Source organism: Agelaius phoeniceus, chromosome 10 (assembly GCF_051311805.1).
Source record: "Agelaius phoeniceus isolate bAgePho1 chromosome 10, bAgePho1.hap1, whole genome shotgun sequence".
Classification (NCBI taxonomy): Eukaryota; Metazoa; Chordata; class Aves; order Passeriformes; family Icteridae; genus Agelaius; species Agelaius phoeniceus.
Genome location: NC_135274.1, coordinates 22,774,568 through 22,799,292, shown reverse-complemented (window position 1 = coordinate 22,799,292; position 24,725 = coordinate 22,774,568). Strand labels below are relative to the sequence as shown.

Below are 24,725 nucleotides of genomic sequence, written 5' to 3'. Positions count from 1 at the left end.
TGGCATACAACTGGAGTAATGCAGAAGTGAGCATCATATCTGGAAATGGGTCACTAAGAACCTGTGTGACTCCCTTTTGTGATAGACTTTTAGTATCTGGACAGAATGACAGATTACATAAACTTTATAAAATGGGAAAACCTTAAGAGATTCCCTGGAGAACTGGCTGCTGCCTCAGTAGCATTGCTAACAGCAGGCCACTGATGCAAAGGACCTGTGGTGGTCAGTTCCCAAAGGCAGGAAAGGCAGCCCAGAGAGGCTCTCCAGGGAGACATCAATCAGCACAGAGATCACAGGATCCCAGAACGGCTTGGGTGGAAGGGACCTTACAGCTCCTCCAGCTCCAAAGTCATGGCAGGGACACCTTCCATTGTCCCAGGCTGCTCCAAGCCCTGTCCAACCTGGCCTTGGATACTTCCAGGGATGGGGCAGCCACAGCTTCTCTGGGCAATCTCTGCCAGGCCCTCACCACCCTCACAGGGAAGAATTTTTTCCCAATGCTCAATCTAATCTTCTTGGCCTTCAAAGCCATTTCCCTTGTCCTGTCACCCATGCCCTTTTCCAAAGTCCCTCTCCAGCTCTCCTCTAGCCCCTTTAGGCACTGGAAGGTGCCCTAAGATGCTCTGTCCAGCTGCCTCTGAGCCTCAAAGCTGCACATTTTTTCAGGTGAGAAAATCCATCCCACCTTTTCATCCTTAGCTAATTTCAGTTTTTTGGGCTACTCACTGCAGCTCACACAGATCACAGGCAACTCCACCCCATTGTTAATACCACAGCAGATAACACCCAGGCTCTCCCTGTTGCAATAGTGCTCTTCTTTCCACAGTGCTCTGAACATAGCCAGGCCCAGGGCAGCTCCTGGGGCCCTGCAGACATGTCCTGCACTCTGGTGGCTGTCTCAGGTTGGATGCCTTTATCCAAGTGGGAATTTCCAAGCTCAAGTGCAAAAAAGAAAAAAATTCCTGCAACCTTGGAGAGAAAACTTGTGGAAAAGCAGGCCCTGCAGAGTTCTGGACAACTACAATGTGGAAAAAACAATCCATGCAAGAAAACATCACCACGTGTGGCAAAAAAGCCCATGAGAGATGAAAGGGAAAAGTTTAGAAAGTTTCCTGTATTTCAGCCCAGCAGGAGCAGGGTACAGTTTTATACTATGAAATGTATGTCTCAAAGAGACTCCAGGGGAGCAACCCTAAGCAAGGCTGCCCAGGATCAAAGTGAAGACAAGGCACTACCTGTGGCATTAATGTTAGCACAAGGTTAGGTGTGCTGAAGGAGTGTCTAAAGCATGGTTGGATTCAATCCATCCAGGAACAAACAATGGTCCCCTTGCAAAGACTGGAGGTGGTGAACACCCTCCAGCATGTACCAGAAAAAGTTGTTCAAACAATAGCAGAACCCTGCAGTCAAATCCTCAAAATGTGTTTGCTTCCCCAGTTTGAAGCAGCTCCTCTTTAGATGATTTAAATAAACCACAAATCCCAGTTCACACTTCCCACCCATGAAACTGCCTGACCACCCAGCTCAAGGCAAACTGGCAATGGAGCAAAGGTGTCACTGAACCAGAACACAAAGGACTTGTCTTTAAACAAGTTCTGTAGTTATACATTTACATTGGGGTAAGTCCAGAAAATCACTTTCTGTATGCAAAGAAACCACTCAGGAGTCTCACTGATGCAAATGCAGATGCTCAACCCATCAGTTCTGTGTTGGCACAGCTACTGTCCAGCTGTGGCCACTGAGGGGTTATTTTTTTGCACCACACCATGGAAATGCACTGAAGAGTTCCACTGCCTCACTGAGAACAGGTTACCTGTGAGCTTTAAGAATCCTCTGAGCAATCGCATCACCGATCTTGTTCCAGACAACTTTGTCATCAGCACAGCTAATAAAAAACTGGTTCTGCAGGAAAAGCAAGAGAAGCTACTGTCAGACACTGCCAGCAACCAACCCAAAGTATTTGCATGCTTTATTTCAGACCAAGAGCAACTAAAGATAGCTGGGTTTGTGTGCCGTTGGATTGTAGGCTTTTTAAAATTATGATTAAATGATATGTGTGTCTGTGCTTGCTTAGGGAATGAATTAGTCCTTATTAATCACACTCCTTAGAAAGTTCATGTAAAGAGCAACCTAACAAGAGCCTAAGGAAAAAAAAAAAAGAGGAGAAAAAGCATCTCCATTCAGCCAGCACTGAGTGTCACTCTGACACAAGAGATTGCTGCAGATGAAGGCTGTGTGGATGAAGAGCTGCCCTGTGAGTGGGAGGTTTGGGCATGCACAAGGGACACTGCAAAGCCACAGAGGGGACAGGGAGACTATTGCACAGGCCATGAAAGCTGCTGGCAATTTTCCAAAGAGCCTAATAAAGGAGAGGTCTACTTTTTCCCACCTCGTGGTCAGATGGCTGTCAGGATACACAGCCATCAGTCTGGCCTGAAGACCACTGAAGGTTATGGATCTGTCTAAATGCATAAAAACTGAGGGCCAAACCTCAAGAAGTAATCACCCTCCTGATGGCTGCAAGCCATGCCCAGAGCATCAGGACCCTCCTGCCTGCCCTCCTGGCACTGACCTCTATGTAGATGTAGTGCTTGCTGTTCTCTATCACGCTGATGTAGGCCTTGTGGATGGACTCCTCGTGGTATTTAATGCCAGCAGACCAGTCAGCAGCAGAGCGGATCACCTGGAAAGCAGGAGAGAGACACCTTCAGCTCTGTCCCTCCAGGACAGCACCATGGCACCTGGATTATCCCAGGGCCAAGGCTCTTCCCTGGCACAGCAGGCTGTCACTCAATGAGGTGGTAAGTGCAACATTTATAGTGCATTTGTAATTGTGAGAGAGAGCAGGCAGAAACATCATTAATGCTTAGCAATGTTTTGATTAAAAACATAAGAGCCCTGTCCCATTGCTGTACTAGGGCCCTCTCCCACCTGAGCAGCTCCAGATGCTTGCTCTTGCTTAAGGTCTTAACATAAACTGCTTTTAAAACAACCTAAATTCCCAAGCTTTAGGGATGCACATCCCCAGCAGTGATCTGCCCAGCACTCTAAAGCTGGCCTCCAGCTGGGGCAGGGTGTTTTTCCCCCAAGGAGGTTGTACAGAATCATACAGTCAGTCTGATAACGCAGGCCATGCCTTTGTCCTCAGCACTTGAGGTCAATTGTTTCTTCTGCCAAATTCTTGCACAAGCCATCCCATTTGTGATGATACAACTTTTAATTTTTTTTGTTCAGCTGCCCACATTTATTTCTTAGTTTTTACTGGAAATCCACTTTTAAAGTAGATTCCTGCAGGATGGCCAGGGCATGTCCTGCCCCTCCACCCTGCAGTTTTTGTGCAAGAGAGCCCAACCAACATGAGAAATAACCTTTGTTTGTGCTCTGGGTCAGGCTGAGCAAGCCCCACAGCAGCCAGCATCTCATCCCCCCCAGCCAGAGATGCTGTGGCACCTCCTGCTCCTGCCCTTTGAGTCAAGAGGCAGCCACACTACACCCCAAGTGACGCTTTCCTAGATGGAAATGTAGTTTTTAATTAAGTGTTGGCAGAGTACGTGCTTGGGAGAATAGTTACTCATCATTAGCCTCTCTGTTTAAACATTGTCAAGACAAAAACATTGAAACAATAGCCTTAAAATATCTCAATATAACCATTATACTGGAACTCGGGGCCAGTCCCACACAGCACACGACCCAGGGGCTGGGGATCTGTGAGATGTCTGTGTCAGTTCCAGCAAAATCCTCATGTCTTGGGAATCCACCAAACCAATCCTCTCATCTCCAGAGGATCTCTGGTGCTGGCACTTGGGGCCATGGCTGTTAAACAGCAGATGGCTCCTGAGCTACTTCCTTCACCTGGACAGGAGCTTTCTCCCACATCTGTTTTTCCCAGTAGAAAACAGGTCCTGCAACTCTCATATTTGGCTGCTCTCTGGGCCAACAGGAGGGTGCACTCTGCAGTGTCCCTAGCTGAGTGTTGGGGTCACAAATGTTGGATTGAGTTGAGCCTGAATACAAGGGCTGTCACAGCCTTTAGCAGTGCCAAACAGCTGCACTTTGCCTGCACAAACCTCTGCAAGGCCATGCTGATCATTCCCAAAGGTGTTTAATCACTCATTTGGTTTACAAAGCCAAGGCTGAGAGTTCCCACTCATCCCAAGCTGAGCACTGCTGAAACAACACTGAGCACCACAGCAGATCGAGATCTTGAACAAAATTCCACCACTGGCATTAATAAGCTGTTACTGGCATTAATAAGAACAGAAAAAACCAGTTTTTCAGGGTTGAAAGCAGGCTAATTATGCCATATGCAGCCTGGACTGGAGCTCACAGCACTTCCACTCTCAGCAGCACAGCAATCTGGAACTGCACTTCAGAAAGTGGCAGACTGTAGCTTTTTAGTGCACAAAATCTGGGGTTTTTTTTTGTTTTGTTTTGTTGTTTGTTTTGTTTTGTTTTTTGCTAGTTAACACAACAGAACCATCACTCAGGACCATTCCTTTGCAGCACCATGACTTCCCAGTGCATCATCTACCTGCCCTTCCCTACATTCCTCCTCACCCCTCCACATAACTGGCACCCCAGCTCACTCCACACCCTGGGCTGCCCCTATTACAGTGCCACCATCCCTCTGCCTCACCCCAGAGCAATGTGTCATGGCTCATTCCAAAAAGCTGGCACGGCATCACCCAAAAAGCTCCCATCAGCTACAACCTCAAATCCCCCTGCAAAGGGATGAAGAGGTGTCAGAAAATGTTGGATGAGACAGAATGAGTAAAAGGTGTTTCATCTTGGACCTTCTCAAAATGAAGTTGGTTGTAACAGGTCTGCAGCCACAGGGACAGGACAATGCCACCAAGGCAACATCCCATGGAGACAAAGCTGTGGCACTCACACATATCCACACCTGGAAATTTGCTACACTGCCCTTCCCGTATCACTGATGTTTGAGCTCACACTGCTGGACACCTCTCTTTCCTGTCAGGGTATTTAAAGGCAGCTGGTTCAAACCCAACCTATTTCATGGGGACAAAAGGCCACATGCTGCCCAGCAGAGCCCCTCCCATGCAGAGCTGGAGTCTCCATGTTCCAGCCTCTCCCTTCCCCTCCCTTGAGCCTCTCAATAGCTTGTCATCTCTTTAACTTCTCTAACTGATACAAGGGTAATAAATGTGATGTTTGCTGAGGGCTGGTGCATAAACCCTGAGCAAAGCAGGACTCTCACACAGACTTCAAAGAGGTGAGGGCTGCCAGAGCATTAAACTTTCATTGCATTTCCATCAGGAATGGGATGTTGCCTCACCACATCACATTTTTTGCAATGCTGGCTTTGGCAGATAACTGCAAACCCTGGAGTGGAAACTGGGAGATGGAATAGTGGAAAAAAAAATCTGGCAGTGCCTTTGGCAGATCTCTATTTGACTCTTGCAAAAATCAATGTGCTCTTGCAAAAATCACGTTGCTTATTGCAAGTTCAAATGAAAGAGGATTGGGAGAGCATGCCTGACTCCTTTTCCTCCTTCCCAGCCTGTACCTCCACAGTGTTTCCCACACACACTGCATTCATCCTCCCTGCCCAAGGGAAAGCCCTTGTCAGTGCTCTGTCCTCCCAGAGATGCTTTCCTACTCCTCTCCTCTCACAGAGGAGAGCAAAACCAGATGGTACAATGAGGCTGGAATCTGCTGCTGACAGGTCAATGGTTTGGGCTTGCAGCAACATTGCAATCCCCAAGGATCCTTTGTGTTTTCCTTTCCTCTGATCTGCCCACAGTTGAAGACAGATTTGCAAACAAGGTCAGAAACAAGAAATCCAACAGCCAGGCTTTCCTCAATCACCCCACAGCCAAGAACAGTCCTGGGATGCTGGATTTTACCTTGGGGCAGTAACTGCTGCCTATAAAATCCCTACACAGTACTCAAATGGAGATAACAGGGGATTGGCTGCTGGCCAGCCAAAGGATTCAATACTAAGAACAAGAATATTGCTTTAGTTTTTCTGGGTAAAAAGCTGGTAAGAGATTTTAGGATATCTGCTTATTTCTGTGCAGAACTGTACCACTGCAAGAGGAGATGCAAGCACCTGAGCCCTCTGCTCCAAAATGAATAAACTGGACAGGCAAGAGGCTGATATTTCTGTCCCTGCAGAAAAGGAGAAGTCACACAGATATGCCCTGATGCACCCCCGAGAGCTCCAGAAAAAGGCAACCAGGAGAGGGAGTTCAGATCCAGGCTGCAGGTGTCCTCCCATGTCCTCACTCCCTACAGCAGCCAAATCTGAAACCTCCATCAGGAGGAGAGACTGAGTCACTTTCAGATTCACTGTGGGACTTCAGGGATGCTCAGGGCACTTGTGTCACCTGGGCACCAAGGGAAAACAGGCCAGTGTGGGTATTAGGGAGGAGACAGTCAAAATTTTACTATGTGCCTGCAAATCCCTGCCTTGGAGCTTGAGGAGGGCACCCAGAAACCATAACCCAGCTGAAGCAGCCTGGGGACCTGCACCCAGACAGGTGCCCCAGCCTGAGCAGAGGAGCCCCCCTCACTGCTTCCACCAGGCTTGGCACTGCAAGTGCTCTTCCCCACCAGTTTTCCCTCATACTGGGAAGGTTGGTACACTTCAGGACAACCCATTTGCAGCCTAATATCACATAGGTTTATTTATCTGTCTACATGCAGGGCTGTTTTGACAGATGCATAAATAAGAAATGAGCAAGGTAGTTTCAAATGAATAATTTACAAGACAAACCTGCTCTCTTTTTGCTGTTTATGGCATCACTGAGAGCAGCCCCCCATTTCCTGGATGTACCAGTTATTTGCAATGCCTCAGCAATGTGGTGGCCAGGCTGGTTCTCCAACTGCTCACCCATCACTCAGCACCGGAGCCTGCGGATTCTGCACTCACTGCTTGAGCTCCATCCTCCTCTCCCATGGCCTGATGCCCTGAGCCAGCAGCTCTGCAGCTGGGCTGAAGAGAAGCTGCATCTAGGTTTTTCTCAGTTTAATTTCTCCTTTGGGAACTGCTTCCAGTTCTGTAATCAGTAGAGCTCTAACTTTTTGCTACAGCAAACCCCGTGATTTAGAAGTTGTGGCTTATCTTGCGGTTGAAGCGTGCTCAGGGGACACAAGCCCCATCAATTCCATGAGAACAAGATTTCCCAAAAAGCTGATGTCAGACACAGACAGGGAGGCATTTACAGCCACAGGGAACAGGATGATGCCTGAAGGGGACTACTTCCCAGCAAGCTGGGAGCCTTGCTTTGGAGGCTGATGTAAAACACCCCAGAACCCTGACACAAGATCCCTGTGCTGCCCATCCCTCACACCACACAGAGAGGAGCAGACAATGCCCTGGCAATCCACAAACCCAGAAAAAAGCATCTTATTTCACTAAGCTTCCCCAAGCAGTGCTGTCATCTGGGCAGACCACTCCTTACAAAGAGCAAAGTCATGCATTTTTCCTGGTTTTGGTCTAACTGCTCTTACTTTATACATCTTTCATCCACAGAGACACACAATGGTTTTGCTGCTTCAGCATAACTATTTTGACTTTGTACTCTTCAACAAGTTCCTATTTCTGCTGGGTAAGATCAATATTCAAGTATTCAAGTATGTGCACTTGACAGAGTGAACTGGGCTTTTAAACAGAGGTATCTTGGCAATTCTGACTGTGAGACTGATTGTCACAAATCAGACTGTGGGCTGACTGTGTGGAACTGCAGAAGACCCACAGGGGTGTAGGGCTGCATAATAAAGTGCAGATGAAGCTTAAGGCAGAAAGCAAGACTCCAGCTCCAAGACTTCACTTAATGCTGGGCTCTCACTGACCACCACCCGTCTGAGCGAGGCGTCAGGGCCTGGCAGACTGCTCTGAGATCTGACATAAATACTCAGTGGGTAACCTCAACCCATCAGGCCTTCTTGAATCATAAAGCCCAAATGTTAGGTGTTAGAGGAAGAGCAGCAGAAAACAAACCATTAAACCACAGAGCTGTGCAAAGTCACAGTGTTCCCACCACCTGCAGACACTTTAGTCCCCTTACCTCAAAGATGGAGATATAAATTAATGCCTCTCTACTAAAAGTGTTGCATTATTCTACTACATTTGAGGATCTGATCACCTAATCTGTGAGTTGAATTAGACAAGAGTTTTGCATCTTAGAATTCAAGTTCTGCAGAGGGTCTGTCAGGCATTCAAACTTCCTGGGAGGATGCAGAACAAGCCCTCTGAGGAGTATGTGAGCAGGAGACCAACACCCACCTGGACTGTGGCAGGAACAGCCTCAGGCACCTGATACTTCAACTCATGAGCAGTTTGCTGAGATTTTGGCAACAGGAATGGGTAGGACAGGGACCGGTATTTGGGTTTCATAATCTGCACAGGAGGGAAAAAAACAGATAAAGAAAAAATGCTTGCAACAGATAAAGAAAAAATTCTTGCAACACACAAGGAAATAAAACAGATGCCTGCAGAGGGCAGGGGGATGAGGCAAGGCTGTGCTTATCTCCGTGCCCCCAGCAGTGAGAGCACACCCACCTTGGTGAAGTTCCAGCGCTGGATGAAGTGCCGGGCGATGTCGCGCGCGGCTCTGCCGTGCACCACGGAGGAGATGTCGTGCCAGGGCATCCTGGGCGTGGTGTACCTGTCAATGAAGTCTGGGGGACAGGGGAGCATGGCTGAACTTCCTCAGACAAAGGACATGGGTGTGGAAAAGCACAGCATCCCCCTCTCACACTGAGGTTTCTGGCACCAAGCACCCCTGAGGCAGATGACTTGGACTGCAACAGCATAATTGGCCCTAAAATCCCTCAAAGGGAGTTTTGCTGCTTTTTCCTAGCAACCAAACCAAACCAAACCAGCCTTGTTACCTCTGGCTTGGAGGCAGGAAAAATAAGACCTGAGACTGAAGAGGTACAGAAGAAAGTTTGGGGAATGCCAAGACTCCCACTCACCAGCAAAAGGCTTGTCGAGCTGAACCCAGTCTTTAAAGACAAAGTTGCAATAGTCTTTTCCGTGCCAGAACCTGGTTTCCCCGAGCAGCTCTCCAACACCTGTCTTCAGGCTACGGATGGATCCTTTATCTGTGCAGGCAAACAAAACAAAAACATGCTCCAAAGTCATGGCCATCACTGCACACAGCAGTGAGAGACTCAGAGGAACAGCACTGCTGGGACCTGCCAGTCCCAAGAAGCTGAAGCTGGTTTCTCCCTGGTCTTCCTGTTACTTTCAAGGGATATATGTCAGCATTTTTTTTTCCTATTTTAGTATTTCTTGTATAATCAGAAGAGGTTATAAATAGGAGTCTGTTATGGAAATGAAAAGCAGATGCTGAATTTTATCTTGGACTGCATCACCCTATAACCATTTGCCTTTCCCAGTTCAATAACACCTAAATATTCCCATATGGCAGATCATATATATCATCTACTTAATATATTTTACATTAATAGTGAACTAATTCCATCTTCTCTGCTAGAGAGTTTATTATTTTGCCTCTCTAGCTGGGTGCATCTCCTTCAATAGAAGTAGTATTTATTATCTAGAATGAGATGTTCATGTTCCCTCATGAAGTATTGTGGGTTTTCTTAGTATCATTTTGTTTTTTCCAAATAGCAGTGTCATTTGTGATACAATTTCACATGTTGAACAAATGGATCCTGAATTCCAAATTAGTGTTGATTGAGAACAGTCTGAAATATTATATGCAGGGATATTCCCTCCTAACAGGATCCTATTTCCAGAGCACATATTTTAGTGCAGTGAACTCTTCTTCCAGGCTCTTAAAAAATCCAAAAATGTTGGCCTACACCATAAACAGTTACCTGGTGTTATTTCCTGACTGTGAGAGCAGCCTTCATCTGCGACACCAAATATTAATGCAATAATTATACATCAATGCCACAAGCAGAAACTTCCTCCTAACCCAACCACACCACCAGGTAACCACAAAACCCCTCAGTAGACAGAAAAAACCAACTTTAAACAGTCAACAAAACACACACTGGCAGCAGCACAAGACCAGGGGACACAAAGCAAGCCCTGCCAGCGCCGCTGTGACCCTGCCAAGCCGAGCTGAGCCAAGCCATGCCAGAAATGCCATGCAGCAGGTCTGCACCACAGCTGCCTGGGGAAGCTCCAGCCTCTAGTGAGAGTCCAGGTGGAGCTGGGGAATCACTGACTCCACATGCCTGGGTGGGAATGGCAATGTGTGGGATACAGGCCAACACACGCTCTGATGACTGCACAGTGACTCATGAGTGAGCATGAATGGCCACGGGGAGACTGCACATTGTCTCCACAAAGACATGGAAATGCTTTGTTGCCTGCCACTACTTTGTAACCAATATTCTCTAATTGGCAATTAATGCCTTAGAGGAAGATGTTTGTAAGAGGATGATGCTGAAGAACTGCTCCTCACTCCGTTCCTGCGCCCAAAGGCATCTTGGAATGGTACCACACTGGGATAGGCCCTTCCAATACCAGTCCAGAGATGGGAACAGCTCAGTGCTCACAACTCCCCAACTCCTCTCTCAACTGAGTGTGCTTTCCTTGGTTTAAATTAGGAGCAAAAGAGGGGACCCAAGTCTTTGTCCAAACACAGGACTGGCAGCAGCCACTCTGCTGCTTCCTCTCTCTGTTTGCATGTCTTCCTGCATCAGGCTTACTTTAAAAATATCCAATACAGAACTTCCCAGTTCCAGTAACAGCTCTTTGCTTTACAGGATGAGAGCTGCTGAAATCATCACATACCAGAATCAGAACTATTTCTGCAACTGTTCTCTGCTGTTTTTATTGCAAATTTTTTGTTTGCTCATTTGTTTGATTTTGGATTGTTGTTGCTGTTTGGAGGTTTTTATTTATGCTGCAGCATTTGTAGTTTCTGGAGAAGGCTCTTCTGCCAGGATGCCCACAGAGGCGGGATAAGGATGCTGGGAGAACAACAAGCAGCGAAGGCTGATCCTGGCACCCAACCTCACTCTTACCAGAGTTATAATGCAAAAACATCAGCAGCTAAAGCCTGAAGGAGTCCACAGCTCTGCCTTCCTCCACTTACCCTCCCGAGGCTCAGCAAGCCCCTGTTTGGATTCACAGTGGTGATGGAACATTTTCAGATGGGGCCTTAAACTCTGGATTATATTCGGCTGGCTCCTAGTGGGGGTAGAGTAACCTGCAGAAAGTCAAGATGCTCTATTCATGGCACAAACACATGTCCACCTCTGCCACCATGGTGCCTGCTCCTGTCTGAAGACACCTGGCAGACAGGAACTCAAACCAGATGTCAGCTTGCTGGAACTGCAAGTGGCTGCCAGGCAAAGGACCCAATTCAGGACCCAGCTGGTTTTAACCCAAACAGTTGTAATGAAGTACAAAGCCATGGCTGTGTCCTGAGCTGACTGCAACCAAGACCCCCATGAGGAGCCAGAGGCAAGAGAAAGACCAGCAGGGAGGGATGGAAATTCCAGTAAGTTCCCCCATCTTCAGGAGCTGAGGACTTTCAGGAAGGATTTCATTCTGGAACAATTGCCAAGCTGATCCTTGTAATTTTAGCACTGAAGTTATCTTTAATGTTGGGAATTAAAAGCTGCATTTAAATATTCAACTGATGAACAGACTTTCCTCTCTAGTAAGTGGGTAAATTTGGAATATTTCCATTTATGTGAACTTATTTAAAACCTATCTTTTAACACTAGTCTGTGAGAGGAGATAATCCCATTCAGAAATTATTTGCTTGTTATAATAAATCCAAGTTGAAAAATGAAAGATTCAATTCTCTCTTGCAGGAACAAACACTTTTCAACAATACAAACATTAAGAATCACATACACTGTATCACATCATCTGATGGCTCACGAAAATTGCTAATTAGATAAATTAAAAAAACCACATAAACCCCTTCTTCTCTATTTTGCAGTGACACAAATTTACATGTTGGCTACACACAGCTATTATTCTGATAGTTAGGTAACTTGTCAACTTTCCTTCCATACAAAGAACACATTGCCCTAGAAATCATGTGAACGTGCACAAACACCCACCACCACCTCCACACATCCTTTATATACATTATTTAGCTGAGCATCACTCACTTGACTCACTGTCGATGCTGCTGACGCTGTCAGAGTGGTGCATGCTGTGCTTGTGCAGGTGCTTGTAAATGCTGAACCTTGAAAACTTTTTGGGTTTTCCTACTCCTTTCATCTTTGATGTGTCTGGGGCATCATCAGCATTTCTCTCGAACAAGTGGCTCTCTGGGGCCAGACCTTGAGGCTGCAGCAGAACACGTTCAGTGGACTCTGCTGTAGCCTTAAAAGACACAAGACATGGCTGCAGGTCAGGTATGGAGAGGTTCCCCTTACAGATTCTCATGCAGATCAGTGTTCAGAAACAACCACGAGCCAAATTTTGCTCTGTGACAGACACATTTCAGTGGGAACTAGACATGCTTTCTGGGGAGTCTGGACTGAGGAGGTACTTACCAGGAAAGCCTAGTAATATTAGCAGCATTTGGATCCATAAATTTACTCTGGATTATTACTTCCCTTGAAATTCTCATCAACCTTAGACCTCACAAATTTTTAGAGACATGTGGTTGCATACAGACCCAAGTTAGCAGAAAGCTCAGCAAACAAGGCAGCTGCTGAGGGCACAAACAACAAACATTTCAGAGCACTCTCCAAGTGCTTACTCTGCATTTCTTAGTTTTGTTAAGAAAAGAGAGGTTGCCCAGAGAAGTTGTGGATGCCCCATCCCTGGACATGTTCAAGGCCAGATTGGACAGGACATGGAGCAACCTGGTCTAGAGGAAGGTGTCCCTGCCCATGATGAAGGTAGAACAACATGATCTTTAAGGTCCCTTCCAATCCAAACCATTCTAAGATTCTATGATTTTAAGAACACAGACTTCAAATTGTGGCTGCTGTTGCAAGCTCTAGGGGAAACCCAGCTCTCTTATTTCTGTGCCCTAGCAAGGGCTTGTCAGCACCTACACCTAAAGAATCGTTGGATTCTTAGATCCTTCCTCTCACCACTTATTTGTCATTAAAGCCCCAAAACCCAACTCCATGCTCAGAAGAGGACACAACCCATTCACCCCTCCCCAGACCTGCCATGGCTGACTGTGCCCACCAGCTGGACCCTGCCCATTCATGTGCAGGCCCAGGAATTTACTGGGGAGAAGGCAACAACAATACCCCGGAGAGATGCACTATAGGCTCCAGGCATTCCCCATGGGATAGGATGAGGAAAGAAGCTTCTCCCATGGTGCTCTGCATCACTATGTTAATTTGTCCCAGTTCTGTCTTCCCCATTGTCCCACTGGCCTTCCCTACCCCTTTTACCCTTGTATGTTAATATTTAGTAAGTTCTCCCTGCCCTGTTTTCCCATTGGTTTGTGTAACCCCGCCAATCCACCCTGGCATTTTCTATTGGTCCCTTCCCTGTGTACCACTCCTGAGCCCTCAGACTATTGGATCCGTGATGCTCTTCTCCATCTCCTCTTTTCCTAGACCCTCCTTTGTCTTTGTCTGTTTATACCCTGGACCCTCCTTTGTCTTTGGTCCCTGGACCCCTTCAGCGTTGCCCTACATCGAAGCACGTTGGAACTCCATGCCTGGACCCTCCTGTGTCTTCACTGCTGAGCTGCTGCATGTGTGTGCGTGTGTGTGCTGGTGCTCTGGTGGCTCCTACCCCCTGGCTCTTGGGGAAGGTTGCATTCCCCACCAGCAGCACCCACTTACAGCCAGGTTGGCGGTGGACAGTGACTTGGTGGCGGCGGCGGAGGCGCGCTTGACGCTGCCCACGTCAGTCAGGCGGTGCTCGTCGTCGTCCCAGCGCCCGTAGGCCAGGTCAATGCCACCCACGAACGCCACGGACTGGTCCACAATCACCAGCTTCTCGTGGTGGGCCCACAGGTACACGGAGGAGGACACGTGGTCTGGGTGTCTCATCACCTGTGAGGAAACCAGCACTCGAGCTCAGCATCGCTGTTAAATTTAAATCCTTCCAGGCAGAGAGCTGGTCAGCCTTTTTTGGCTGTTTGGGGTGATGGGGAAATGCTGGAGTTGTTACTGGATGCATCCACTGCTTAATTAGCAGAAGCTACCCAATTTCCCCATAGCAGGTGTCAGCCATATGGCAGGCAGGTGTTTCCCCAGGATGCAGGAATCCCAAGCAGCAATGATTACTGATGCTGGGACAGGTCACCCTTACAACAGCTTCATAAGAGGACCATAGTCAAAGAAACTGCTTCAGTTGAGCTGTAATAGCTGAGCTTTCAAACACAGAGCCTGCTCCGAAAGAAAATAACATATTGGTGATCTGAGTCACTTCTTTGGTTGTTGCCACCACACAAGTGAAATGAGAAGCTGGGTGGTTTTTTTTCCCCCACTTAAAATCAAATTGTTTGGCATTTGTTTAAGAATTTCTTTTTGACAAGTGTCTGTGGAACCCTAATTTCTGTATCTAAACTCAGGGTTTTATTTATGATGTTAGAGCCACTAGATCAGTCTTCTGGAGAAAAAGCTACCAAGTTTGACCTGGCTGCCCCCAAAACCTGAGACACAGCTCGTGTGTATTGTCCAGTTTTGCTACAAAGATGATGAACAGATGCTTCCCTTCCCTGTGACAATTGATCAAGTGAAAATAAATCAATTATTCTAACATAACAAGTATCTTACTGCTCATTAAGGTGTATGTGTCTCTAAGAGACTGGATCTAGCCTTATCTACTGGTTTGTCTGCCACAACTGATTTTCTGCTTGGTGCCATAAGAGCAGTGTAAGAGCACAGGACAGTGCAATGCTGTTCTTCTGTGGTGGGAACATTAACACCCAGGGTTGACTTTGATCATTCACATTTGAGCAGAAATGCTGAAATGAGACAACACTCTCAATTTGTAATTTTCCATTTGATGTAACCCCATTAACTTGTCACATGAACTATACTTCTTGTGAATTAAGGCAAACAGTTGCTTTGGCAAATCTAAACTAAGCAATTTTATGTTCCATTTGAACCTAATGAAATGAAATTGCCAGATGTGGCATCAGCATATGGATGTACCTTGTCAGACACACTGCAATGGTGGGAAACACTCCTGAACTTGCAGTTCCCACCCAAATACACCAGGGTCAGCACCAGCCATCAAGAATACCTGAATGCAAACACCCTCCACACAGTCCTGTGCAATTACCTTGATGTTTGGATGGAGGTGCATGAGCGTCCGCTTGCTGTATTCACTGTTGATCCCCAGGGCAAGCTCCACCTCTTTGTACAGCATAACAAAAATTCTCACTCCTTGTTGCTGTCAGAAATAAAAAAGAACACATTGAATACAGGCACATCAATAGATAGTGTCTGTTTCCAAAGGGAGGAAAAGCTAGAGGCAGTAAATGTGTTGTGTTTGCTGATGGAAATGCTGACTGAGGTTACTTGTTCCTGGTTACACTCTTCCAAATCCCCCATGGGGACTCCACAGCCTGGAATAACCTTGGGAAAGCTCTCCAGCTTTCTGAGAAAGGCTCAATACCTGGGTTTGTGTGGCTTTTGTTGTTTTATCTGAGCTATGCCAAGGCCCATCCACAGGTCATTCCTACAGCAGCTCCTTTTACACACCCTTTGAGGTAGATTTTGCAAGCACGATTCACTCCAATCATGTTCATCCACTAAAGTTCAGTGTTCTGCTGCTTCGTGTTGCCCTGAGGGTTGCCCTCAGTTAAATGTCCCTGCAGGATGACATGACCAGTGAGATTACACAGACATCCCCCTCCTGAAGGGGATGTCACCAACTCAACACCAGCAAAGAGGTTCTTTCTGCTGGTAGAGATAAACAAGCCGCTGGAACACACTGAGCAGTGCTAAAAACATGGTGCTTTTTGTGACCAGCATTGTATCCATGGCAGGGTTTCTAAAAACTTTTGTTAAAGCACTTTCAAATGTGCCAAGTGCCTCCCAAACCTTGGCAAATACTGGTCACACACTGGGACACCTCCACTTCACATAAATTTGCATGGATTAAAAGCCTGCACTAGAATTTGCCAGCTTAAACTTGGAACCTAAACTTTCCACAGCCTTTTGAATTTCTATTCCTATAAAGCTGCTACTAAGAGCTAGGCAATCTCCAAATTGTGGATGATATTCTCTTCTCCACTGCACCCAGGGGAGTCCAAGGCAATGCTGCATACACAGCAAGGACAGCCTCACCCCTATACCATTACATCAGCTTGCTGACTGCCCTGTTGAGTCAAAGGAACACCACAAGTGACAGAGCAAGCATTTCCAGGGACTGACCTCACTCACCTTACCACAATGTTTTTATGGTCATAAGAAAATCCATGTCAATATGGCAAAAAGAAGCCAAATCCCTCCTTTGAGTGAGTGATGCCTTGTGGCCAGTTTATTTTTGCCAGAAAACAAGAGTAATTCCAAACCAACAACAGTCAGACACAAAGCTCTCACTTTTTATCTAGGTATGTGGAGGGGTGAGGACTGTGATGACAACTGGCTGGAAAGGGGATAGAGTCCAAGAGTATTTCAGCACGTCACAGAATGGTTTGTGCTGGAAGGGAACTTCAAGATCATCTTGTTCCACCCCCAGCCATGAGCAGGGACACTTTCCACCAGACCAGGTTGCTCAAAGTACCAGTCAACCTAGCCTTGAACAATTCCAGGGATGGAGCAGCCATGATTTCCCAGGCAACCTGTGCCAGGGCCTCACCACCCTCACAGAGAAGAATTTCTTCCTAATAGCTAATCTAAACCTGCCCCTTCTTAGTTTAAAGTCCATGTCTATGGAATGCATGGAATTCTGCCCTTCTACTACAGCAAGAGTCCAAGAGGTTTCCCTTGGAATAGGAACAAACCTTGTGACTCTGCTGATATGGGCAAGCTCTTTTTAGCACCGCTGTTATCACTGTTATCACAGGGTGTGTGAACAGCTGGAGCACAGCTCACACTCATAAACAAAACTCCACAAAGTGCTCAGCCTTCCCTGTACCTCTAAATTACATAAATCACATGGAGAGCAGGGAGAACAGCAGGTCTTTGACCCCACTAGGAACTGAGACAGTTGTAAAGCAAGGCTGTGACCCAAACCTGGGGCACTCAGAGGATCTAACCTTCTGCCTCTGAGCTCTTCCAAACCCAAACGAGGGGAGCAAATCAAAACACATGGTTTTCCAAGGCTATCTGATGTGAGGCTTTAACTCTCCTATCTGCCAAAATGAATGGTGGAAGTGCTCCAGCCCCAGTATGACCCCCTGGCTGGGGGTGCAGGGTGCAGCTGGAGCTCACTTACTGCTTTCCTCTTGAGGATGCAGTCCAGCCGCCAGCGATTCCCTTCCACCACCGGTCGCTTCATGAAGATTTCCGGGCTCAGCCTAAGAAAATAAAGGTGAATAAAAACTACAGCAGATGTAGCCTGCAAACAAAGCACTGGCCTAAATAACCAACTTGGGAAGCAAAGGAATTGAAGTTTAAATAAAGTGGATGTGAAAGCTCATGTCCCAGAGTGATGCATTCTCCAATATCCTGCTCTTTGTTCTTTAATAACTGAGCATTACAGAGGGCAGGGGACATGTCCAGCACATTCATCTTCATATTCAATAACCCACGAGATCAGGTTGAACAGTGATGTATAAATAGGGAAATTTGGACTCTATCTGTGAAAGAAAGATGCAACAAAAGAAAACCCCAAGGATTTTCTGAAAGAAATATGCAGACACAAAAAATAAATAAGAGTGGGATTTCAGTTCTCCTGGCACCTGAGCTATCTGAACAGAACAGATTTGTGCTGAATTTTCCTTGCTGCCCATAGACAAAGAAATTGGATCTCTCAACAGGACATGTTATTGCTTTAAGGATTACAAGAAATAGTTAAGGAATCTCATCTAATTCCTGCACAGCGAGATGACAGAATTTCATTCCTTTACATTTTGTACCAAGCATAGCAACTTGAGCTTGGATAAAGCATATTGCTACATCCTATTTTTATCTTATACATCAAGTTTTAGGTAAGTTTTGGAATTCCATGATAACAATTGTTTGAATAAAACACTCAGTAGGAGACAATGGGTCTGAAATGAGATGTTCTTGAACTGCCACCTTATGTTGCACAGGGGGAACCCATAAGCATTAGGCTTAACTGTGGTCATGGCAGGAAACAGATTTACCCCACCAAATGCTAACATGGTATGTAGTTTTCTCATAATTTCCTCCTAGAAACAAATTCTCCCAGTTCCCAGAGGCAGCAGATAAGCAGCCAGAGGTTCATTTCAGAGGCAGAGAAAGAGGAGCACAGAGATGTGCCTAAGGTGAACAGGAAATCTGAGTCATGTCTTGGAAGCCTCCCATGCCCAAGGTTCAGGCTGGCTCAGGCAGATTAACCTCCAGAAAGGCAAGACATGGGCAGCCACAACCAGCACCCAGCCAGCAGACTCTGTCCAGGGTGTGAGAGCACCCTTTTCCTGACGCAAACAGGAACCAGAGCGCTGCATAAACACAAACTAGGGAACAAGTGGGCAGAGCCAGGTCCTTCAGCAAACACACAGCTCAGAAAAGGTGACAAACCTCTCCTCCTCCCTTATCTGGCCCATTTAAGAGCAGACCAAAAGGACAAACCACAAGATGCTCTCACACTTGGCATGAGGCTTCCCAAGGCAATAAGGAGGAAATGAAAGGAGATCCCATGCAGGATCCCATAGCACTGTTGAGCATCCTTCCTCCCTGATACACTGAAAGACACCCATGCCCCTCAGACTTGCAGCTATTTACACTCCTGAGGAGCCCCTCAAGCCACCACATGTGCAGTTCAGGTGGTGCCTCCGTGTGATTCAGGCATTTCCGTGGAGGGAGACAACCAAGCTGTTGATCTGAAGCGTGTGCTTTTGCTGCCAGCCCTCCTGAAAAGGCCTTTGAATACAACACAAGGAGAGTTTTGGGTGTGCTGCCAAACCATCTGGCTGCAGGGCTAGCTGCCATACTGTAGGGCTCCAAACAGTGCCGCATTGTCGGGAGCGTCCCCGGAGAGACAGCTGGGCAACACCCAAACGCGGCAGTACTCACCACCAATCTGTGATGAAAATTTCCTCCTTAGCAGCTTCCATGGCATTTGCGACATCTTCAAAGTACCACTTGGCATTGACATACCTGCAAAAGCAAACAGAGTGCAGAGTTATGCCTCCTCCCCTTCATTAAGCAAAGTACACAGCTGAAGAGCGATGGGGTTCTGTGTTAATGACATTTACGTTCCCGTCTTGAAAGCAAACACAATCAAATTTCCAGAATCAGGACAACATGCAGGGAGAATTCTATGCTGCTATCAGTAGCTTGATGAAACAGCACAATAAAGGAATATTAAGTGCCTCTTGGCACTTCTGCCAAATTCACACAATATTCCTGGGTTCTGCTTGACATGCAAGCCAGGTTTGTCTCTCAGGAAAGGATGATGGAATGGTGTTTCCTTTGATTTATGGAAAGTACTCAGGCAGAGGTCGTTGCAAGGCAGATGGTGCAGGGAAAGTACTGGTCTGCTTCCAGCTAGAATCCAGTTTTTGAGGCACTTCTGGGAATGGATTAGTGCAGTCAGGTTACACTGGGGACAGAATGATTTCTCAGGGGCTGCTGAGTGCATAAAGCCCAGCCCACCCTCCTAACTATACCCAGATCTGCATTTGTTGATTCCCTCTTCTTCTCTTTATCCTTACAATGACAAATACTCAACACACCTTTGAAATTAAACATAACTTGACTTGCAAAACACAATGAGCTGTGACACTGAGAGCTCCTTCCACCAGCACTGCTACTCCGTCCCTGGTGAAGAAAGCCTCATTTTTTTTTTTTTTTTGCAACTTCTTTATCACCAGTCCCCAAGCTACCAAAGGCTACCAGCTCTGTTGATGAGGGGTGCTGAGGGCAGGCAGGTAGCAGGTGCTCACCACTTGGCCAGGGTGTTCTCCTGCACGGCCGCGTAGGAGCCGAAGCGATGCTCCGTCAGAAAGTCCTTGCCGTGCTTGCGGATGAACTCGTCTATGCCCTGCCTCCACCACTGGGCATGTCTGTAGCTGTTACACTTCAGAATCAGTGACCTGTAAGAATACACGAAGCACAGGGCAGCAGGCTGAAGCCATTTCCATTTAACTGGGCTGCTCCTCGCTGCCTGTCCATGTTGGTAAATGCATCTGTACCAGTCATATTTTATTTACGCAAAAAGTAGGGACGTCGCTGCTTTGTTTGCAAAAGAATGCACAGCACTGAGCTGCTCTGAGTGACTAATAGCATTGCAGTGCCAAGCATGAAAAACCCACCCATGTTTAAATTATTAGCACCAGCTTAACTTGGAGCTGGAGCCAGCCAATGTTGTATTTTTTAAGAGATTAATTTATACTGTGCACTAACATAAAAACATTAAATATCTCTTTATCCCCCACTAGCATGTCTTTTGAGCAATACTCCATTGGGATGCAGAAGAAAACATCCCTTCTTGCAGCTTAAAGAGAACAGAGAGTCTAAAAATTACCTAAGCAATTGCTGTTGAACCAGACTGTGCAACTCAGCATGCACTGTGCCCCCAGGCTCCAGTAATAACCACAGGGATGGACAAACAGAAGCTCTAAATGCCTCATTAAGGCATGGAAATAATCAGCATTAGGGCCAAATCCCCAGCAGGTCTGAGCACACCAGCAGCAGTCACCCAGGCTTGTTAACCTCTCCTGCAGAGCAGCATCAATTTCTCCATAAAAAGCAAGAGCAAACTAAGAGAGGATAAACAAAGTTGTTTTCTTACCTGGAGAGATTGTCGATCTGCAACCCGTATTTAGTTTCTGTTTCTTTCTGGCCTATCTTGATGTTGAATTCCTTATCAACCAGCAGGACAAAGGAAATGGCCCCTGAATCAGGCTTCATGTACATCAGGAAGGAGTCCTTCACCACCAGCCACCTGTACAGACACAGCAACCATGTCACCTGGATTTCACACCCATGCCAGGCCTTGAAATGTGAGCCACCGAAAGAGCCAATAAAATGGAAAAGTGCTTCTTCAAAACACGTGCAAACCATTTATCTGGGAAATCTATGAAATGATAAAAATTATTCTCAGGAGCTAGACTGGGGGTGGTATTCTTGAGCAGAAAAGTGTCTATTTTACGAACTTGGGTAATGAGTTTTAATTCAATATAGGACTTTTAGAGTTAATTACATAACTCCTTTTTACAGGAGTCTTTAAAAATACAGGCTCCCTCGTTAAACAAAACCCACGAGAACCTCCCTGGTCATAAATCTCCAAGCATGAGGCAAGGTGCAACAAGCCTTCCTCCATCCCTAATTTTCATTCAGCTTGTATGCTATATGGGAGGTATTTGACATTTCTTACATTAATTCTGATGCTAGGATCACTTTCACTCCTACCAAAATATATGAACAAGGCATTTTGGAAAGCTTTTATTGCCAAGCAACAGGCACCCTGTTAGAAACACATGAGGAGGGATGACCGGCAGGTTTTACATAAATACTGTAGCCTGAAGGCAACTCTGGGAAAAAACACATTTTTTACTGTGAATGGCATTTCTAATCTTTTCTCCCCCTGCAGCGTAGCTGGGGTAACCAGCCCCCTCTGTCCCACACAGGTCTCCCTCACCAGACCTTTGCTTCATTCTTCTGCACACTCAGAAACACACAAAGCACCACAAAACACTGCAAAAATCTGTTCATTCTTGTATCTTTAGTAACAGCCTCAGCACCTCATCTATTTCCCATAATTTTTTATTAGATCACGTAATTTTTTTTCTTGCTTTCAGGGCCCTGAAAGAGTTACCTGGTATCACCTCTCATTTGGTGCCAAAATACCTCCCCTCTCTATTTGGCCCATAATTTCACTCTTAAACATCCCACAGGGTTTATTTCCAAATACTCTCTCTTCTGTTTTGCCCAGGCAGCTCTACATGCCTGAGGAGTCCTGCCTGTGCCCACCCACAGCTTCACCCCACTATCCTCCTCCATCTCCTAAAATCTTTCCTTTAAATAACCCTCTCTGGGAAATATTACTGTTATTTGCTTATTTATTGATGCATAAACTATCAGTCCCAGTGTGCCAAGATGGGAATTCAGTGTCTCACTTGTGATATTCTGTACACAATCCCACTCAAACATTTCTCCTACCCCCTTTCTAGGCTCTAAAGAAAAATGGAGATCCATCAGAGCTGGATGTGCTACTGGCCCCACTACAGCTTGAGCTCTGGACAACACAAGAAAGGGTTAACTGAGGAATATCAAGAAGAAAAAGCATATTTTCCATAAAAAAGAAAAAGAATTGGTGACGATTTAATGATTTGACCTGAAGAAAGGTCACATATTTGTCTCCTTGTGCCCTCATTAAAGAGATCTTCTGTAAACCTAAATTAGGAAATGTTGGAAAGACTGTGCAGAAACAGAACCTTTTCTTCACAAGAATGCAAAAGGGTTTTGTTGGAAAACAGAATTATTAAAGATAAAACTAATGACAGCCCATGGGTGATGCTAAAATCCAAAGGTGCATAGTGCCTGGGGTAAGCTCCATTGACTAAGAAATTGTTGCTGCAAGGCAGGTATGGGCTATTTGGATTTTGAAATGGAAAGATTTGCCTGGGAAGGGCATGCTCCAGGAAGTACAGCCTGCATATTTTGGAGGCTGGCTGGTAACACAGATACTCCCCCACAGCACACATCTCCCTGTGCTGCAGCCCCAGGCAATACAGAGACCTAACACAGAGGGTAAAGGGATGGGAACAGCAAATGATGTCTGTCTGCAGCAGAAAGGGACATGGGAACAGGAGAAAACATTGGGGTTCAATACCTGCAGTAATCAGCAAGAGGCAATACATAAATGTATTTAATGCCATGGTTGATTGCACCAAACAGCTCCTTAGCATTGCAGGTCACATCTGATTTGATCCTGCCCTGAAGCAGTCCAAAGAGTGTTTCAATTAATTGATTTTCATTTTGTAAATTGAGGAAGGGAAGCTCAGAAGGCCGGGCTGAAATCTGCCTGGGGCAGGTCACCAGCCTCATTCCCTCCCAGAGGCACAGAGCCACCTGTGCTCCTGCAGCAGGGAAAGCTGGGCACAGCCTGGGAGGGCACTGTCATTTCTGTCATCTCTAGGAAATCCCAGATTGTCTCTGGAGTAACATGGCCCTTCTGTGAACTCCAAAGGAGGAAAAAAAAAACCCACCAGATGGAAGGGTGAGGCAGGGAATAGCCCACGGGCCCTTCCAACCTGAAAATCTGTAAAAATAGCAAGATTCTCTCCCACAGATTTTTTGGGAGAAAGAGAGAAATGGGAATTTTTGTGTGCCCAGGGAGCACTGGCATCCCCCCCTGTGGCAGCCCAGCAGTACCTTTTGGACCAGCGGTAGCACATCCTCCCTTGGCCACAGCAGTTGAGGCCAGGAATGCGGTGGCCCCCGGAGCGCTTCATGATGAACCCTTCTCTGCAAGGACACAACAGGGGCAGGGTGAGGCAGGGGGCTCACCTGGAGCTGCAGGGGGGGTTTGGAACCCCCAGCCCTTGTGCCTGAGCAGCCTCTGTGCTGTGCCCTAAAAGCTGGATGAAAGGCAAAAATAACCCCCCCCCCCAGAAGAAAATAATGGAGCTTTAAGAAGCACAGGGTCCCATTTTACAGCACTGGAAGCAGAAAATTAAGTGGCAGGAAGGGAAGAGTGGAAACCCTGTAAGCACTGTCTTGTAAAGCAGCTCATTCTTAAAATTTTTCTCCAAATTGTAGCATTTCTGTCTGAACAGTAATAATTTTTCATATCTAGATGGCAAAATATTCCCCAGTCATCGCCAGTCAGTTAGTGCTGAGAAAGGAAAGCTATTAATTTTAAGAGTATTTATGTATAAAGCCATGCTCTTAGTGGATCATAACTCACAAAGACAGCTCACAACTCACATGCCCTTCGGTCCCAGGTCATGGATGAATGACAGCTGGCTTACTCCAACAAACTCCATCTGGGAAACAGAAAGAGATTCCCCCATCTTTATAACCCTGAAATCCACAAAATTTTTTGCTTCATCAAAGTGACCAGCCATAAAGACCTACAGAACATCCAGAGCAGATGTTATCCACCATCACTTAAGCATTTCCAAGAAGACCAAGGAAAGTATTCTGGTTGAGTTTTCTGTTTGTTTATTTTAAATGTACTTTGGAGAACACATTTCAGGACAATTAAGCTCAAATGCATCACAGGGACTCCCTGGTATTCTCCCTCCTGGATCTTTGTCTGAAAAAGGACTGAAGTTTGACATTGTTCAGGAGTCTGTGTGATCTTGGCTGGCTACCTGAATCCTCTCCTCCCTCCAGGGACCCTCAAAGAAAGATTGCAAAGGAAATGAGGACACATGCCCAGAGCAGGGAGCACCCTTTAAGTCCCCTACCCCATGGAGACACCACAGGAGGGTTCAGCCCCACAACCCACGAGCATCCTCCAAGGCCACTGCAGCAGGTCAGTGCTGGACACACATCACTGCCAACTGGCTCCAGGAACCAAAAATCCATAGGAAAACCACAGTGGGGCAGGAGGAGAGCAAGTTCAAATCCAGGAACCTGCCTCCTCATGGCTCCTCCTGCTTCAGCAGGGATTGCAGGGAACATAACAGTGAGCAAAGCTGGTGAGAAAGCTCAGCACGATTACATTCACCTCTAAAAATAGGACACTGGGCAATTTCAACTGAGCAGGCTTTTCTTGGCACAGCAGGACATTCCTG

General features: G+C 46.5%; 1 protein-coding gene across 2 annotated transcripts in view; it reads right to left on the bottom strand.

Annotated features, from left to right (window-relative positions):
• Positions 1 to 24,725, bottom strand: part of PLD1 (phospholipase D1) — a 62,870-nt gene that overhangs the window by 12,670 nt on the left and 25,475 nt on the right. Inside the window, exons 7-21 of one of the 2 annotated variants that reach the window (XM_054639180.2) lie at positions 23,911 to 23,969; positions 23,356 to 23,448; positions 20,771 to 20,923; positions 19,923 to 20,072; positions 19,051 to 19,134; positions 17,285 to 17,366; positions 15,182 to 15,292; positions 13,732 to 13,944; positions 12,082 to 12,298; positions 11,049 to 11,162; positions 8,947 to 9,075; positions 8,531 to 8,649; positions 8,255 to 8,368; positions 2,573 to 2,683; positions 1,814 to 1,902 (exon numbers count right to left, since the gene is read on the bottom strand). In XM_054639180.2, coding sequence (XP_054495155.2) covers positions 1,814 to 1,902; positions 2,573 to 2,683; positions 8,255 to 8,368; positions 8,531 to 8,649; positions 8,947 to 9,075; positions 11,049 to 11,162; positions 12,082 to 12,298; positions 13,732 to 13,944; positions 15,182 to 15,292; positions 17,285 to 17,366; positions 19,051 to 19,134; positions 19,923 to 20,072; positions 20,771 to 20,923; positions 23,356 to 23,448; positions 23,911 to 23,969 — 1,838 coding nt within the window. The remainder of the gene's footprint in view (positions 1 to 1,813; positions 1,903 to 2,572; positions 2,684 to 8,254; positions 8,369 to 8,530; positions 8,650 to 8,946; positions 9,076 to 11,048; positions 11,163 to 12,081; positions 12,299 to 13,731; positions 13,945 to 15,181; positions 15,293 to 17,284; positions 17,367 to 19,050; positions 19,135 to 19,922; positions 20,073 to 20,770; positions 20,924 to 23,355; positions 23,449 to 23,910; positions 23,970 to 24,725) is intronic. The other variant, XM_054639179.2, reaches the window with a different exon arrangement.